Source organism: Canis lupus, chromosome 8 (genome assembly GCF_011100685.1).
Source record: "Canis lupus familiaris isolate Mischka breed German Shepherd chromosome 8, alternate assembly UU_Cfam_GSD_1.0, whole genome shotgun sequence".
NCBI classification, from domain to species: domain Eukaryota; kingdom Metazoa; phylum Chordata; class Mammalia; order Carnivora; family Canidae; genus Canis; species Canis lupus.
In genome coordinates, this window is record NC_049229.1 from 37,938,107 (window position 1) to 37,954,639 (window position 16,533).

A 16,533-nucleotide genomic window follows, 5' to 3' on the forward strand; every position below is an offset into this window, starting at 1 on the left:
ACTCAACATATCCAAAATTGATCTTATTATCTTCTCTATCTCCAACTCTACATCTTTCATGTATTCCTGGACTTGGTTGAATGGGCCCATGATATTTCCAGTTGCCCAAATCAGAAATTTGAAATTTGCCATCCTCCTTCACTATTATCTCCACATCCACATATCCAATCCCTTCCAAGCCTTATAGACTATAACCTCTTAATAAATATCAAGTTGACTCTCTTCTCTCCATCCCTATATGTCAGACGATATATCATCTTCCACCCAAGTGAGGTGGCAGCATCTTAAAGACTATACTCTCTATCTGCCCTCTGACCATATATTCCCCGAGCAATGAGCAACTCTCTACATTGTTGCCAATGTGTTTTCCAAAGCATACACTGGGTCATGTCCTTCCTCTATTTCAAACTCTTTAAGAGATCCCTGGAGGTTTTCAGGATCTCTTAAGCCCCATTTTGTTTTATTATCATTGGGTTTTGTTTGGTTTTGCTTTGTTGGGTAAAAGTGGTAAGAGTATCTTTCTTAAGACGACAGTAACAATGGTGGCAATATATACATTGAAATATTTCCTGTGATTTCTCTTTCTTACTTTAACTGGATATTATAGTTGGATTGAATATTTCTAGAAACTTAGAAAGCAATGTTATACTTATCGAAGCTTCATTTTTCTAAAACAAGTGACACTACATATCTTAGTACAGCTGAGCATTGGATTTAAGAAGAATCCTATTTTTATTACCAGAGTACAATAAAGTTTATCCAGAAAATATTTTGAAAAAAATTAAATGAGATATTGAAGGAATAAATTCATTGACACACAGAATACAAATCATCAAATGGTATGCATTCTCTCATTTCCTAGGATAATGGCTAGGGTTAGGGCCTTCTTATAATCCTCAATTTTAAACAGTTAGCATTTTTTCAAGACCCCTATACCACTCCTTTCTCCTCACTCTCAGATTACCTTGTCAAATGTTATTGAATAAACAGAAGCCATTAGAAACATGATTGCCTTTAATTTCCCTTCTGTCCCCTCTATCTCTAGACCCATGATCCTTTTGTGCCCTTGGACACATCTGGATTTTGCCTGTTATTAACTAAATTACTTCATTTGATCTGTCATCAACCCCCACTATACAAACTTTGAAAAAGTTGAGCAGCCATACTGTCTAGGTCAGAGAAAAAGACACATCAGCAGTTTTACCTTTCCCCAGCGATACATTTACTGATCTCACCTTTACAGAGATCTAACTGGTATAACTGATTATTCAGCACAGTTTGCTAATGTTACTTAGATGTGATCGATATGGAGTAATGTGAACAGACAGCTGAATATGAAGAGCCTAATACTTGCTCTATGAGTTGTTCATGGAATTATGAGAACATTTGTTCTCCTAAAAGCTCAGGATGCCAACTCCTTCTTAATAAAACATTAGTTTAGCTCTATTGGGTTGCAATTAACCTCTTTGTCATGGACTGCCTAATCTTAAAAATAAGAGGAAGTCACAGAGGCAGTTAAATCAATCTACTAGACTGCAACACAAGATTCTAATCTATACAGAAAAAGCTTAGGTAAACAATTATACTCTTGGCCAAAGAGACTACATGGCATAATTACTCATATTTCATCTGTTGTTTCCTCTCTAAAGAAAACTATTGGCTTCCCACAAGGGGAAGGTTGCTATTTTTGCTGTTAGTTTCATTCTATAAGAATTTTTTTTGTCTCAATTATTGGCATGAAGATGCCATAACTATTTGGCACAGGATATTTCACACTGTGAGTGTCTTGGCAGTTTTGGAATCTGTTTGAAAATATCATACAGGATAAATGGGCAGACTTTAACCATCTCTTTTAGAACACAGATGGATAATCAACGGAATGGATTTCTTGGCTGTAATTTTTCCCCTTTGTATTATTACAAATGATGAGTCTGGTACCATTGACTGATTATTGGAGCAACAGTTCCAAGACCTCAGTACCAGGAACAAAAGATAACAAAAAATGCTTTGCCCCCTTGAATTATTATCATTAAATTTCTTGGTTCAAAAGAGTTCAATTCTATCAGAATCAGAATGTTCCCAACCTGTGTTTAATTGCTATAGGAAAAAAAAAAAAAAAAAGAGCGGAGTATTAAGTTGGCCAAACCACAATAGTAAGTTTCCAGTGGAAAGGATGAGACAGCATGGTGCAATAGAGAGAACACGGCATTGGAAATCCATAGTAAAAGTATTTTCAGGGCGGCCCAGGTGGCTCAGCGGTTTAGCGATGCCTTCAACCCAGGGCCTGATCCTGGAGACTCGGCATCGAGTCCCACGTCGGGCTCCCTGCATGGAGCCTGCTTCTCCCTCTGCCTGTGTCTCTGCCTCTCTCTCTCTCTCTGTGTCTCTCATGAATGAATAAATTTTTAAAATCTTAAAAAAAAAGTATTTTCAACGGGAAAATGGAGATAAGGATACTAATTTTCAGAATTATAGGAAAAAGCAATAAAAAGTATAAAGTTCCTGACATATAGTAACTACTCCATCAAAACTAGATTCCTTCCCTTCAGTGGTTTTTACTACCATCTATCATGGTATAAATCAGAGGTATCACTGACATCATTCAGTGTTACTCTTTTTAAGGGCAAAAATCCATCTAGAATGAAGTTTTGGTATCGGAAGATTCATTATGAGGAAGAAGTGCACTCAGATTGTTTGGCTGTCATTACATTATAGTTACTATCCCATGTACAATTTAGAATAAAATTCAGAATTAACCAGTTTACTCAAGTCTTCCAACCATGTATCTGAGTTTCTTGGTAAAAGTACCTAATCAAGTAAGAAATTGGTGTCAATTTCAAACTAGGAAATCCTCAAAGAACTTGAGGTCTTGCTCTAATCATTGGCCCCTTTTCACATTAAGAAGGTCAAATGCAAAAAAAAAAAAAAAAAAAAAAAAAAGGTCAAATGCAAAGTGCTGAATAGCAGTGGCTATGGGGGGCTGTTTACTTGTTAATAATCTCAAAGAGAAACCTTTCAATATTTCAACCATTAAGTATGGTATTTATGTATATTTGTAGATGCCCTTTATCAAATTTATTATATTGTCTTCTAACTCTTAAAAAAGAAGAAAAAAGATGAAGGAAGAGGAGAGAGAGAGGAGGAGAGGAGGGGGAATAAGACAGTAAAATACCTCTGGGTATTAAAAATTACATTCTGACCTGCTAATGTATGGATTCACTTATCTATTCTGTATCATAAAACACTATTTCCTATGTCTTAGGTAGAACTCTATTACCTAACTAGTTCTTCAAAATTTTTCAAACACCCTCCATTTCCTCCCTTGCAACAGCCTCAACTCTCTAACCCTCCATTTCCTCCCTTCCAACAGCCTCAACTCCCTGATTCTTTTCATCTCACTCACCTTACCAAACCCCAGCTCTGGTTAAATCCAACTCTATATACCTTTGACTAAACATGGGTGGAGTAAAACACATAATCATACTCCTGGATGCTAGTGGAACTCATGATCACTAGCCCCAAGCAGATCTGAGTGCTCAGCATACCTTCCGAATTCCCTTTGCCCACTCACTTCTCCACCCTCTTAGATTAGCATTTCATATCTACTTCTCTCTCTCCACACCTTCAATATTTCTTCATCTCCTTCAACATCCTTACTCTCAGGATAACCATGTTCTTTATATCACTGAGAAAATATGAGCCATCAGAAGAAAACTTCCTATATATATTTACTTGTCTCCTCTGATCCTAATGGAACTGTGTATCTCCAGGACTTAGAATGGTGCCTGCACCATTCTGTATACTTAATCAGCATTTTTGGTTGGAGGGAAAAAAAAAAATCCATAAAATAGATAAACAAGGGGAACAAAATTTTCCTACAAGAGTCATGAAAAGGTTCATGTTATGTAACTTTGTGCCCAGGGTTGAATTAAAAATAAATCTACCATCCCCTAGTTAAATGCTCTAGAGCCAAATCATTTTGATATTATGGCGCTACCATGAAATCTCATCTGCTCTTTCTCAAAATTTCCACAGTCCCCTTTACTCAACCTAAGAATTTGAGAGACATATTTCTGCCAAGATTTCCAAACACACTTTCCTATACTTCCACCTTTATAGAGATAGAAGGATTACTTAATATCATATTCTATTTCTATTGAATTTTTCATTAATTTTACATCTTGTAGGAATAATAGAAAGTAGTTCATATATAGCATTCAGTTACACTGCACAACACTTTTTCAGTAATCTGTTAGATATTTGAAAGATATGGAAGAGTCTCAAAATAAGCCTGTTTAAAGCGACACCTGGATGGCTCAGTGGTTGAGCATCTGTCTTCAGCTCAGGGCATAATCCCAGGATCTGGGATTGAGTCCCACATCGGGTTCCCTGCAGGGAGCCTGCTTCTCTCTCTGCCTAAGTCTCTCATGAATAAATAAATAAATCTTAAAAAAAAAAAAAAAAGTCTGTTTAAAGTAAGCTCTTCCTTGAGATGCCTGGGTGGCTCAGCTGTTGAGCATCTACCTTTGGCTCAGGGCCTGATCCCAGGGTCTGGAATCAAGTCCCACATCAGGCTCCCTGTGAGGAGCCTGCTTCTCCCTCTATGTTTCTGCCCTTCTCATGAATAAATAAAATGAAATAAGTAAGTAAGTAAATAAATAAATAAATAAATAAATAAGCAAGCAAGCTCTTCCTCTACAAATTCTGGCCCTGGAAAGAGATAGTCTCCTCTAATACTTTTCACAATGGGGACTGATTTTCCCTGTAAATTCTAATTTACATGCCTATCAAGCACTTAGTTCAAAACTAAATGGCCTGAGTTGTTTGGAGTCTTTTTTTGTAAGAATGAGTTACACATTTAAGAAATTTTTACCTGAAAAACTCTGAGGTTCTGATATAAGGATACAGAGATGGAGGTGTGGAAGGGCATTAACTTGAGAAATAAAAGTCACCTCCTAATATTAGCACCTTTTCCCCAATCTCACTATAAAATGCTATCAACTGTCAGTTTCCATAAATAGATTACATACTATACCATCAATGTTTAGCATATCAAAACTGAGAATGTACTATACTCTCCCTAACTTCAGCTGTGTCATGAAATCACTTAGAGAGACAATAATATTCATCAAATATAAACATAAATATATGGGATGCCTGGGTGGCTCAGCAGTTGAGCATCTGCCTTTGGCTCAGGGCCTAACCCTGGATTCCTAGGATCGAGTCCCACATCGGGCTTCTTGCATGGAGCCTGCTTCTCACTCTGCCTAGGTCTCTGCCTCTCTCTCTCTCTCTCTCTCTCTTTTTCTGTGTCTCTCATGAATGAATAAATAAATAAATAAAAACTTTAAAATAAAATAAACATAAATGTTACTTAAGGGAAAAGACTTTGACATGAAAGCTTTTTATTTAGTATTGTTGTCATTCAACATGAAAGCATGAGAAATTCACCTGAAGAATATGTTAGGTCACAAATTATTTAACAATTATTTATCTTCTATTTAAAAACATATTACTTTAAGATATAGTCAGCTCTTAACTGTAGATTTTTCACAGATGTTCCTTACCAAGTTGAGGAAGTTCCTATCCATTCCTACTTTGCTAAGAATTCTTACCATGAATGGGTGCTGGGTTTTGTCAAAAGCTTGTTTTAATGTCAAGTGATATGATGATATGATCTTTCTTTTTTAGCCTGTTGAAATGGTAGATTACAGTGATTGATTTTTTTTCATGTTAAACCAGCTTTGCATATGCGGAATAGATACCAATTGGCTGTCATGTGGATTCAATTTTTGTTGATTATTTCTATATGAATATTCATGAAAAATACTGGTCTGTTCTAGCAATGTCTTTTTCTGATTTTGGTATTAGGGTAGTGCTAGTCTCATAGAATGAGTTAGGAGAGTTCTTTCTGCTTCTATTTTCTGAAAAAGACTGTAGATTTGCCAAAAATAAAAGCAAAAACATCCATACCAGGTGTTTCTTTGTTTTGTAAGTTTATTAATTATCGATTAAACTTTTTAATAGATGTAGGATGATTTAGGTTGTCTATTTCTCCTAGTGTGAGTTCTGGCAGTTTGTTTTTCAAAGGAGTGGTCCATTTCCACTAAATTATCGGTTCAGTGGCTATAGAGCTGATCAAAGTATTCCTCCATATGCTTTAATGTCCTTGGGATGAGTTGTGATGGCCCTTCTTTAACTTCTGATATTGGTAGTCAGCATCTTCTCCCTTTGTTCTGGGTTAACCTGGCTAGAGGTTTATTAACTTTGATGATCTTTTTAAAGAACCAGCTTGAGTTGTGGTGATTTTCTCTAATGTTTTCCTATTTTCTAGTTCATTGATTTCTGCTCTAAGGTTTCTTATTTCTTGTCTTCAGCTTGCTTTCACTTAAATTGCTCTTCTTTGTCTCCCCCTAAGGTAGAAGCTTAGGTGTTTAATTTTATATCTTTCTTCTCTTCTCACATATGCATTTAATGTTACATACATTTCACTTTAACCACGACTTTTGCTATGTGCCATAAATTCAATAATTTGTATTTTCAGTTGGTCAAAATATTTTTCTAATTTATCGTAAGGCTTCTTTGACCCATGAGCTATTTAGAAATGTGTTAATTTCTAAATATTTGGAGATTTCTTAGTTATCTTTCTGTGACTGATTTCTAGTTTAATTCCACTGTGATCTAAGAACATGCCTTTTAATATTTCTATTCTTTTAAATTGGTCAAAGTGTGTTTTATGGCCAGAATGTGATCTATCTATTGTATGTTCCAGTAAGCTTGAGAACACATATTCTGTTGCTATTGGATGGAGCACCTGGAATTTTAAAACAAATAAACAAGCATTAAACCTAAATACTATTAGAAGACTGTTCTATTTTTTAAAACAGCAGTTAAATTCATCCTAAACTTTCTAAATACTGGGTCTGTGAGTAAAGGTACAGGAACAGGTAGAATGAACCCAAAAGTGAATATTTGATCTTCTAGGAGATGATTTAATATACACATTTTCAGAAACATTCACAAATAAATTGTTCCATGTTATACTTTAAATGGTTTGCACATTATAAAATTTTCCTCTTACAATTTGATGCTAACCAAAAACTGACCAACTATAACATATGTGAATTCATATGCAAGAAATAAACATACAAAATTTTTCTGTAATTATGATTACAGTTGCAAAAATTAAACTTTTGTGCCATTTTCTTTAAAAGAGGTAAAAGGCAATGCCAAATGTAAAGAGGAAGATTTCATTTTTGGTCTCCTAAGAAATTATTAAAAATAACATGTCCCAAAATCTAAGAGTATTTGAAATTCTTCATTTATCAGACACCAGTTTTAATTTTTTTAATTTTTTAATTCAATTAATTAACATATAATGTATTATTAGTTCCACAGGTAGAGGTCAGCGATTCAGCAGACCTTTACAATTCCCAGTGCTCATTATACCACGTGCCCTCCTTAATGCCCATCACCCAGTTACCCCGTCCCCCCATCACCTTCCCTTCCAGGGACTCTCAGTTTGTTTCCTATGATTAAGAGTCTCCTATGGTTTTGTCTCCCTTTCTGATTTCATCTTGTTTTTTATTTCTTCTCTTTCCTCTATGATCCTCTGTTTTGTTTCTTAAATTCCACATATTAGAGAGATCATGTGATAATTGTCTTTCTCTGATTAACTTATTTTGCTTAGCATAATACCCTCTATTTTCATCCACAATATTGTAAATGGCAAAATTTCATTTCTTTGATGGCTGAGTAGTATTCCATCATATATATATATATATATATATATATATATATATATATATATATATATGTATGTGTGTGTGTGTATACCACATCTTCTTTATTCATTCATCCAAACACCAGTTTTTAATTTAAACGTAATTGGAGAGAATAAAATGAGAGTAAATTATATGGAAAAGGAGATAAAAGCATATCCCACTGACTACTGCTTTCTATAACTCTCTTCCTTAATATTAAAGTCAATGGGCAGCCCCAGTGGCACAGCAGTTTAGCACTGCCGGCAGCCCAGGGTGTGATCATGGAGACCCAGGATTGAGTCCCACATTGGGCTCCCTGCATGGAGCCTGCTTCTCCTTCTGCTTGTGTCTTTGCCTCTCTCTCTCTCTCTCTCTCTCTCTCTCTGTGTGTGTGTGTGTGTGTCTCATGAATAAATAAATAAAATCTTAAAAATAAATAAATAAAATAAAGTCAGTAAGACTGTAGTCAGGATTTTGCCAACCACTCTCTCTCTCTTTTTTTTTTAAGATTTTATTTATTCATTCATGAGAGACAGAGAGGGAGGCAGAGACACAGGGAGAAGCAAGCTCCCTGCTGATCAGGGAGCCCAATGTGGGATTCAATCCCAGGACCAGGATCATGACTTGACCTGAAGGCAGACGCTTAACCAACTGAGCCACCCAGGCACCCAGCCAACCACTCTCTTGATAACAAAATTATTCTTCACATAATCTAACAGCATCTACACAAGAGAATCTATAATAGCTGAATAATTAAAGGGTGAAAAGTAATCTGAAAAAGTCAACTAACCTACCTCTAATCAATCCAACAAAATTCAATCAACTGATCAACTGTGCTGTAAAGACACTTCACCCAAAACCATCTCATACATTGTTATATTTTGTGTTTCTAAAGCTCATCCTGGTAGAAGTTGTCAAAACTCCCATTTTATTGATTCTAAATTAATAATGCTGTATGACATTTCTTCCTTGTGTCTTATTCCAATTCCTCTTACTATAATTTAAGTTAACCAACTATTATTTCTACTTTGGATAGCCATGCTATTTCCATTCAAATAATATAACTGAATAAAATGGATTCTGGATAATATCTAGCATGAATGTAGAGCAAAAGAAGTACTACATAGTAAAATTTTGTTTTCCAGTTCAACCTATGTATTTTCTTAAATAATAATATATTTAATTGACAGCTTAATGCTTAAGTGTGGCCATATCTCTGAAAGTTATCTTTTGTTGGGGCACCTGGGTGGCTCAGTCAGTTAAAGTGATCAACTCTTGATCTCAGCTCAGGTCATGATTCCAGACTCATGAGATCAATCCCTGTGACAGCTCCACACTGGGCATGGAGACTGCTTAGGAATCTCTCTCTCCCTCTCCCCCTCCCCCTGCTCTCTCTCTCAAAAAAGAAAGAGAAAAGAAAAGAAAAGAAAAGAAAAGAAAAGAAAAGAAAAGAAAAGAAAAGAAAAAAGAAAAGAAAAAAGAAAAGAAAAGAAATTACCTTTTGTTGAATCATCCTCTATTGGCTGTTTGAACAAAGTAATATCCTTGAAAGTACATAGGAACAAGACTACTTTTTCATGTTCATTTCTTATTGGTGCAATTTGCATATAAAACCAAACAGGGGTTCCTGTAAAAGACAGAAAGAACAACAGAGTGTGACATAGCCACAGCAATGATTTGTTCTCCTGCATTCCCTTTCTTTAAGTTGCCAACTGCTATGCCAGGAACCAACATCAAAACAACAGTATTTTCATTGCTTTCAGAATTTAAAAAAACCTCTTTTTTTTTTATCAATTACCAGTTACTCAAATATTAATAAACATTTTTCAACCCAAAATATCAAAATGTGTAAGTAAAGCTGAGGGTAACATTTCACAGGAGCACAATAATGCAGGAGCACAAGGGGAGTGTCACTACTTAAGTAACACCAGCATTGCCTTTAGGTCTATGTCCCTACACCTCTGCTGCTCTCACCAACTTCTGTTTTGTAATTTCACCATGCACGACCACTCCTACATGCTGCTCTCTTCTTGCCACTGTGAGAAATGTTTCCTATTGACTTCAACAGCAGTCCCCTGATGCTCTGATAAGCATTCCTCTTGGAAGAACATTTGAAATCACTATTCCTACCTCAAGGCTCTCTCATCAGTCAGAGTTATAAGACAGCTCTATACCTTTGACAGCACCCTCACATCAGAGAGAGGATGTCAGCAACATTTGATGTCTGCTCTACACAGGGCTACCTGAAGCTTTTAAGGCAATCTTATGGGGGGAAAAAAAAAAAGATGTGTCCCCAGATCTTGAGATTCTCAGGTATCTTTGTGAGCCAGCCACTGCTTCCTATCTTCTTCACTCAAAGAAGGAGACCTGACTCTGTCACTATGTTCTTTAAACAATGGCTCCTGCAGACTCCAGAAAACAGAGTTTCAGAGCACTTAAGGCTTTGGATTTGGACAAACCAGGAACTGGCATTATTTCAAACAATAAATATTTGAAGACACAGAAATGCCTTCAAAGGAGTAATTATCCATTAAACGATAAAACACTGAAGGAATGTTCCATCAGAATCAAAAAGACACATTTTCCATTATATTCTTTCCAAGCCATAGTGCAGTAAAACCTCTCCAAATTTTCTTTCTTAAAGACATAAAGGCTTTTGTTAGGTTTGGGATTTGGGGAGTGAAATATGCAGCTATTAATAGTCTCTACGTGAGAGTTGATAGCCTGTTAGTGGTGCAGTGAAAATCAAATTAGAAAAACCTTCATACCTTTGGCCGCCCCCCCCCCAAAAAAAATCACAGAATAATATCACCACAACGAGGAATTTGTCATCTAGACAAAAAGAGATGGCTTAACTACCAAGTTCAAGAAGTCAGAGAATTAGAAGAGGTGTTTATGGAATCTTCCGTTCTGACAACCACATCCTTTACAACCCTGGGGCTTATGAAAACAGGGCCCTTTCCAAAATGATCATTGGGTGAAACAAGGATCTCAAAAACCATCACACAATATACCAGAGAGGCCTGTTCTTTGTTTTCTGCTCCTTATTCTACACAATGTACCAAAGAACTGTGAATGATATATGCAGTTTTACAAATCACCAGATACGCAGGCTAGCAGATACATGGCCGATGGCTGTTCCAACACAGTGAGTTTGAGGCAGCAGGATCATAAACAGAGAAAGGGGCATTAAAAATAAGTCAGTTTCCAAGTTCTGTTAAAAATCTGAACAGAAAGAGATGATGTTATGTTTCACGCCTTCTATGAAAAGAGTAACTTTTCACATTTTAGCAGAGTCAGGGCTGTTTTTAAAACTGCTTTCAGATATCAAGGTAGATTTTTTTTTCAAGTTGAGTTACAGGACCAGACTCCCCAAGTAGACAGAGTATTTATATTTACTGAGTGGCTGGCATAATATCCATATTCCGGGTTGAGGGTTCAAGGAAGCAGAAAGTCTGAGAGGGTTAGGCAGAGAGGTCAGTTGTAGATGGAAACTCAGGGCAGTGCCTTGGCATTGATTATCTGGGGCAGCCCAGGCTATCACAGGTGTGCCTTTGTGCAGACAGAAAGATCCATTTAAATCATCACCCCAGAACTACTGTTTCCTCCTCAACAATAGAAACAGTTCTCTGCTAATCAGAGCAAAGGACCTTAAAAATAGAGCCTACAAGCTGAAGTGTCAATGATGACACATGTTAAATCAATCCCTCCATTTGCAAAATGCTATTTAACCTAATTACTTAATGGAAGTGTTAGGAAGACTTGGCATTCAGGCATTCCCAAAACATTTATCTACAGACATGTGAATTTCTCTACCTAACATTTTAAAAAGTTACAAGAACATACTTTTTTTAGTTGATATTCAAGAACCTTCAGGTAACAATTTATAAGATTTTTTTAAAGCTCCTTTAATTGTAGTAGAACTCCACTAAAATGCATAAATGATATCTATCCTTCATATTAATGAAAAAACTCAATGCAAGTAAGAAAATTTCAAAACATTAAAATAATGCAAAATACTACCTTGGAAGAAAACTTCTGGAAATGTAAAATGCAAGTTTTCATTAACATGAGTTAAAGGATTTAAGGAAAACAGAATCTCCACAAAGCTATTTTTGAGAAACTCAGAAACTATAAACTTAGATCTCTTGCTTTAAAATCAGGCAAAGATTTGTTTATTCTTAGTTTCAGAATGTAATGACTTTAGTAATATGGAATAGCCTTAAATTATTTGCTAAACTCCAGGCACATATCTAAGTCATTAAAAGAATAACAACCCTATATGAAAAGGATAGGAGTCTTAACATATAAGTCTTACTAAAAATTATCAGTATGTATCTGGAGCTCATGAAAGAGACCCAGAGGGTCTCAAGCTTGACTTTTCTCTGGTAAAGGACAGAGAAGATCATTCAGAATGGATTGTTTGCTAGGTGACAAGCCAACAGACATTTGGCTATGACTAAAGAGAAAGACCTCTTTGGCCTTGATTCTAAAATGAAAGATAGGGGTGGCCCAGTCAGTTAAGCATCTGCCTTCTGCTATGCTCATGATTCCAGTGTCATAGGATTAAGCCCTGTGTTGGGCTTCCTGTTCAGCAGGGAGTCTGTTTCCTCCACCCTCTTGTCCTTGTGCTCTCTCTCTCTCTCTCTTTCAAATAAATAAATCTTAAAAAAAAGAAAAAAGATAAAATGATAAGACATCCCATAGGTAAAAACCACTAAAGACCAATGCTCCCATTACCAAGTGCACTAATTTTAAAGCAATGCCTGTGGTTGTGATTATCCCTTTGATGGTCTATTAATAAAAAGAGAAACCTAAGTTCAGTTCTAAATATTTTATAGTGAATAAATGTTTGAGTAAGATGGAGAGGATGAATTATGCTGTAAAAAATCCAACTAGCTCTGAAATGGAGCAAGTGCTTCCTGTTGAAGCTAAAATGCTTCCCTAAATGAGGAAGAATTTAATAACCATCAATTTCCACTAAAGATAATAATTGCTTTTGGGTTACCTGGGTAGCATAGTCGCTTGAGTCTGACTCCTGATTTCAGCTCAGGTCGTGATCTAAGGGGTCATGAGATCGAGCTCCATGTTGGCTTCCATGCTTAGTGGGTGTCTATATTGCCCTGCTATTCCTCAAAAGGTTGCTTTTATAAGTGGAATCATTTATTAGTTTTGCTATCTAATTTTATCAGCACCCCCTGCCTTTGCAAGATAAGGAACAAAGTTTGATATTCTCTCTACATTGTAGCTCAACTACCACTAGCCAAAACATAGTATTAATCAGAGTTGACAAATCTTATTGATAATTTAGATACATACTGTTTTTCTTGTATAGAAGAACTTCAAAGCAGTTTGATTCGTAGTTGTCAAAAGTCTGTCTGACTTTCTCAATGGTCTTCTTGTCAGTCAATTCTCCATACATAAAACTGGGAAAAAACAAACAATATATTTGTTTGCTTTTCAAATGCTTACATAAAACCATGTTGCTGTCTCTTTTGATTGAGTATTCAAATTTAGTTATAAAATTAAATGTTGCTCCCACAAAATATACTAAATTAATGAAACGATGTTTTAATCATGATTCCTAAACTTTTTGCTAAAAGCTCGGTTTAGAAGTTATTTCAAACATATATATATAGAGAGAGAGAGAAAGAGAGAGAGACATCAATTTACATACTTCCTATAGGCATGAATTTTAGTTACTATGGTTTAGTTAACACCAGTTTCCAATAGCACAGTTCGAATTTCATTTATAATATATTAACAGTAAATAACTGCATAAAGTATGAACTTTGCTGTTAGCTCCTCAGCCTACAAATCACTAGTAAATAATAGATACACATCACAGTAACCAATAACATCACTTCTTTCAAAGCCACTCTGTCTTGGTCACAGTGCATCTGTTACTCAGTCCATGCATAGACTCAAAGCTGTAGTTGTGTTGCCTCCTTGGCTCTCAGCAATAAACCCACATGACATTTTACAAAACTGGATAACTAAAAGCAGGAATTAGCCATCAAAGATTAAAGTCCCGCAAAGAAATAAAAAATGATAATGCTGGAAGGGATGTTCAAATTGAACATAAATGAAGGTATAGATGAAACACGTAACTATGGGAATGTTAACACTGCTGTCATTTGAGAGACTCTAGATATGCAGCCAGAGGAACTTAGAGAGGTGAACTTATCAACATAAACCAGTAAAGTGATTATGACAAGGAGGATCAAGGTTTCCCAGAGGAAGTGATGCCAGTAAAAAAAAAGTTTCACGTTAAAAAAGCCATAGGAGAAGTTCACAATAGCGAGAGTACAGGAATAAAAGAGTTGTGGTTGATGCAGACTTAAGAAGGAGTAGGAACATCTAAGAGGGGAAAAAAATGCTCTCTTCATGTCATGCTATATTATGAAAAGGCAAGTATAATTCAAATGACTTGTAACAGTTTTTAACAAAGAAATGCTTTCTCAATGTTTAAGTGCTAAATCACAGTGTGCTAAATATGAGTTTTATTATTATTTGCCTTTCTCTGCATTTATGGCCAAGAGTAAGAGAGGTTTTAATGTCTTGATAGACATTGTTAAAGGTCACAGAATAATCATAAATTTTTCCAGAGTTTTAAGTTCACATTGCATGCTTTCATCTTGCATGGTCTTTTTTTATCCTCCCACACACAAGGAAGTGTGAAGAGTCCATATTACACATATAATGCATCCATATTCTTATCAGTTATGAGGATTTCTTAAGATGGTGCAGGTATGGCTAATGGGAGAAAAATAATGCTGAGAAATTGAGGAAGACATACACTGCTGCCAAGGGTAAGGGAACATATAAAACATTGATTAAAGAATGAGATTTTACATGCCACAAAAATTTCCCAACGTTTGAAATTACCTGTTTTTCTAAGAAAACATCACCAAAAGTCTGATAATCTACAAAACAGAACTCAATCAAGGACTATAAGCCTCTAAAACTCTATTCTTGATGCTTTCACAATCATCAATTGTGCATCTGGTATTAGATACATAGTTCTATTGGCTAGCATAAGTGTTCAGAACCTTTTTCCCACTAGAAAAGAAGATGTGCCACTGCTAGATAACTTGAATAAGTTTTTGAAGGTTCAAGTATATCTTAGTTATTGTTTTTCTTCCACTTTCAGTGAGTTCACATATCGGCCAGAAGCTAATCCAAATGAGGTAGAGCCTAAAGCTCATACATGCTTAGGGGCTCTTTTTAGAGAAAATAATATAAAATTATAAAACAAAATTAGGTACAGAGCTTTGGAAGACATCCACTCAAGTGAGGGCCCCTGAAGATTAAGATTCATTACCTTCATGGGACATCTACCCCTGATTGTATCAATCTAGAAAATATACAACAGGAAGGGTATAGTTGATAGCAAAATCCAAAAAATCTAGAGGATTCAACATTAATGCCATATCACAGCCAGAAATTACAGAGTCATGGTCCATCTTATGATAACACTAAACATAAGCAACTAGAACTCTAGAAACTAAGAAATGAAAGAAAATAGTTTGCCAAAGACTGCCCAATCTGCATTACAATATTTCTATCTTTTATTTAAAAAAAAAGAAAATTTTCATTGTCATTATAACAGTAAATTAAGAAAAAGAATCTCAGAATTAAATGACAGATTCTAATTCCATAATCTCAGAGCCAGACTCACAGAGGAAGCCTCCAAGCCTACCTGTAAGACAGCACTGAAAAGCCATTGCTTCTGCCAAAGCCTGAACTCCAGAGCTCATGAGTGTCTCATGAAAATCTCTTGAAGGAATTACACTGAAACTAGAATTACTCAGTTAAAGGCACCTTTCTTGCCCTCCAAAAAATAATACACTATTTTAATACTGTTCATATTTTTTACAGACAGGTGAACTTTTTAAATCAACTAGTTTTTTTTAATTGACTTATTTTTAATCTAAAGAGTCTCTACTATAAAATATTAAAAACAGGAAAAAAAGGTTAAGATAAAGGCAATTAAGCTAACTAAATGTTTCAAACTTAAAAAGAAAGAAAAGAAAAACCATTTTACTCCTGTTAGTAAATGTCAGGTTCTATGGTTCAATAAACTAAAACACAATATCCACAAATAGCCAACAGAAAAACATTTAAAAAAAGAAAGCATCTATAATACAACAAGCAATTAAGATAAAATTTTTGAAAAATTAACTCTAATAGGAATCAAAAATAAATTACAACTTAAATTAAAAAACTGTCTTGGAAATTGATATAATAATACCACCTAATAAAAAATACAACAAAAGCCTCAGTGAAAATTCTAAAGAGAAGATAAAAATAAGCAACTTTTCAAATAAGCTCTAAAAATTCTATAATTTTTCTTCACTAATTTAACCCTCTCAATAGTAAAATTACCTGTCCTAACAGAAGCACTTCAAGAAAAAAAAAAAAATCCCAGATTATTACAATCTGACTACTTTCTTAAAAATTACTTTTATTTCTTACATTGTTTCACTCATATTCTTCATTTTAAGTTTATTAAACCGAATATATGGGACAGAACACATATCTGAAGTGGTAAAATGCAGCAATTAATAAAAAATATTTCAAAATGAACTATAAAGGATGTCTAAAATGTATTATCCATCCTTCCAATGAAAGTATTTCTATCTGAAGTTGTCTAAACCATACTAAGTCAATGCTTCCACATAGTCTATGAGAATGGCACATTTGTTGGTTTGCTCAGCTGTTTTACATGTAAATGTTGAGTGTCTTTATCAGCAGCCTGTCTCCAGAT

The 16,533-nt window shown here is 35.2% G+C and overlaps 1 protein-coding gene across 1 annotated transcript in view; it reads right to left on the reverse strand.

The window, feature by feature from the left end:
• Positions 1-16,533, reverse strand: part of KCNH5 (potassium voltage-gated channel subfamily H member 5) — a 273,633-nt gene that overhangs the window by 224,936 nt on the left and 32,164 nt on the right. The window contains exons 3-4 of the mRNA XM_038544896.1: positions 13,083-13,189; positions 9,262-9,390 (exon numbers count right to left, since the gene is read on the reverse strand). Coding sequence (XP_038400824.1) covers positions 9,262-9,390; positions 13,083-13,189 — 236 coding nt within the window. The remainder of the gene's footprint in view (positions 1-9,261; positions 9,391-13,082; positions 13,190-16,533) is intronic.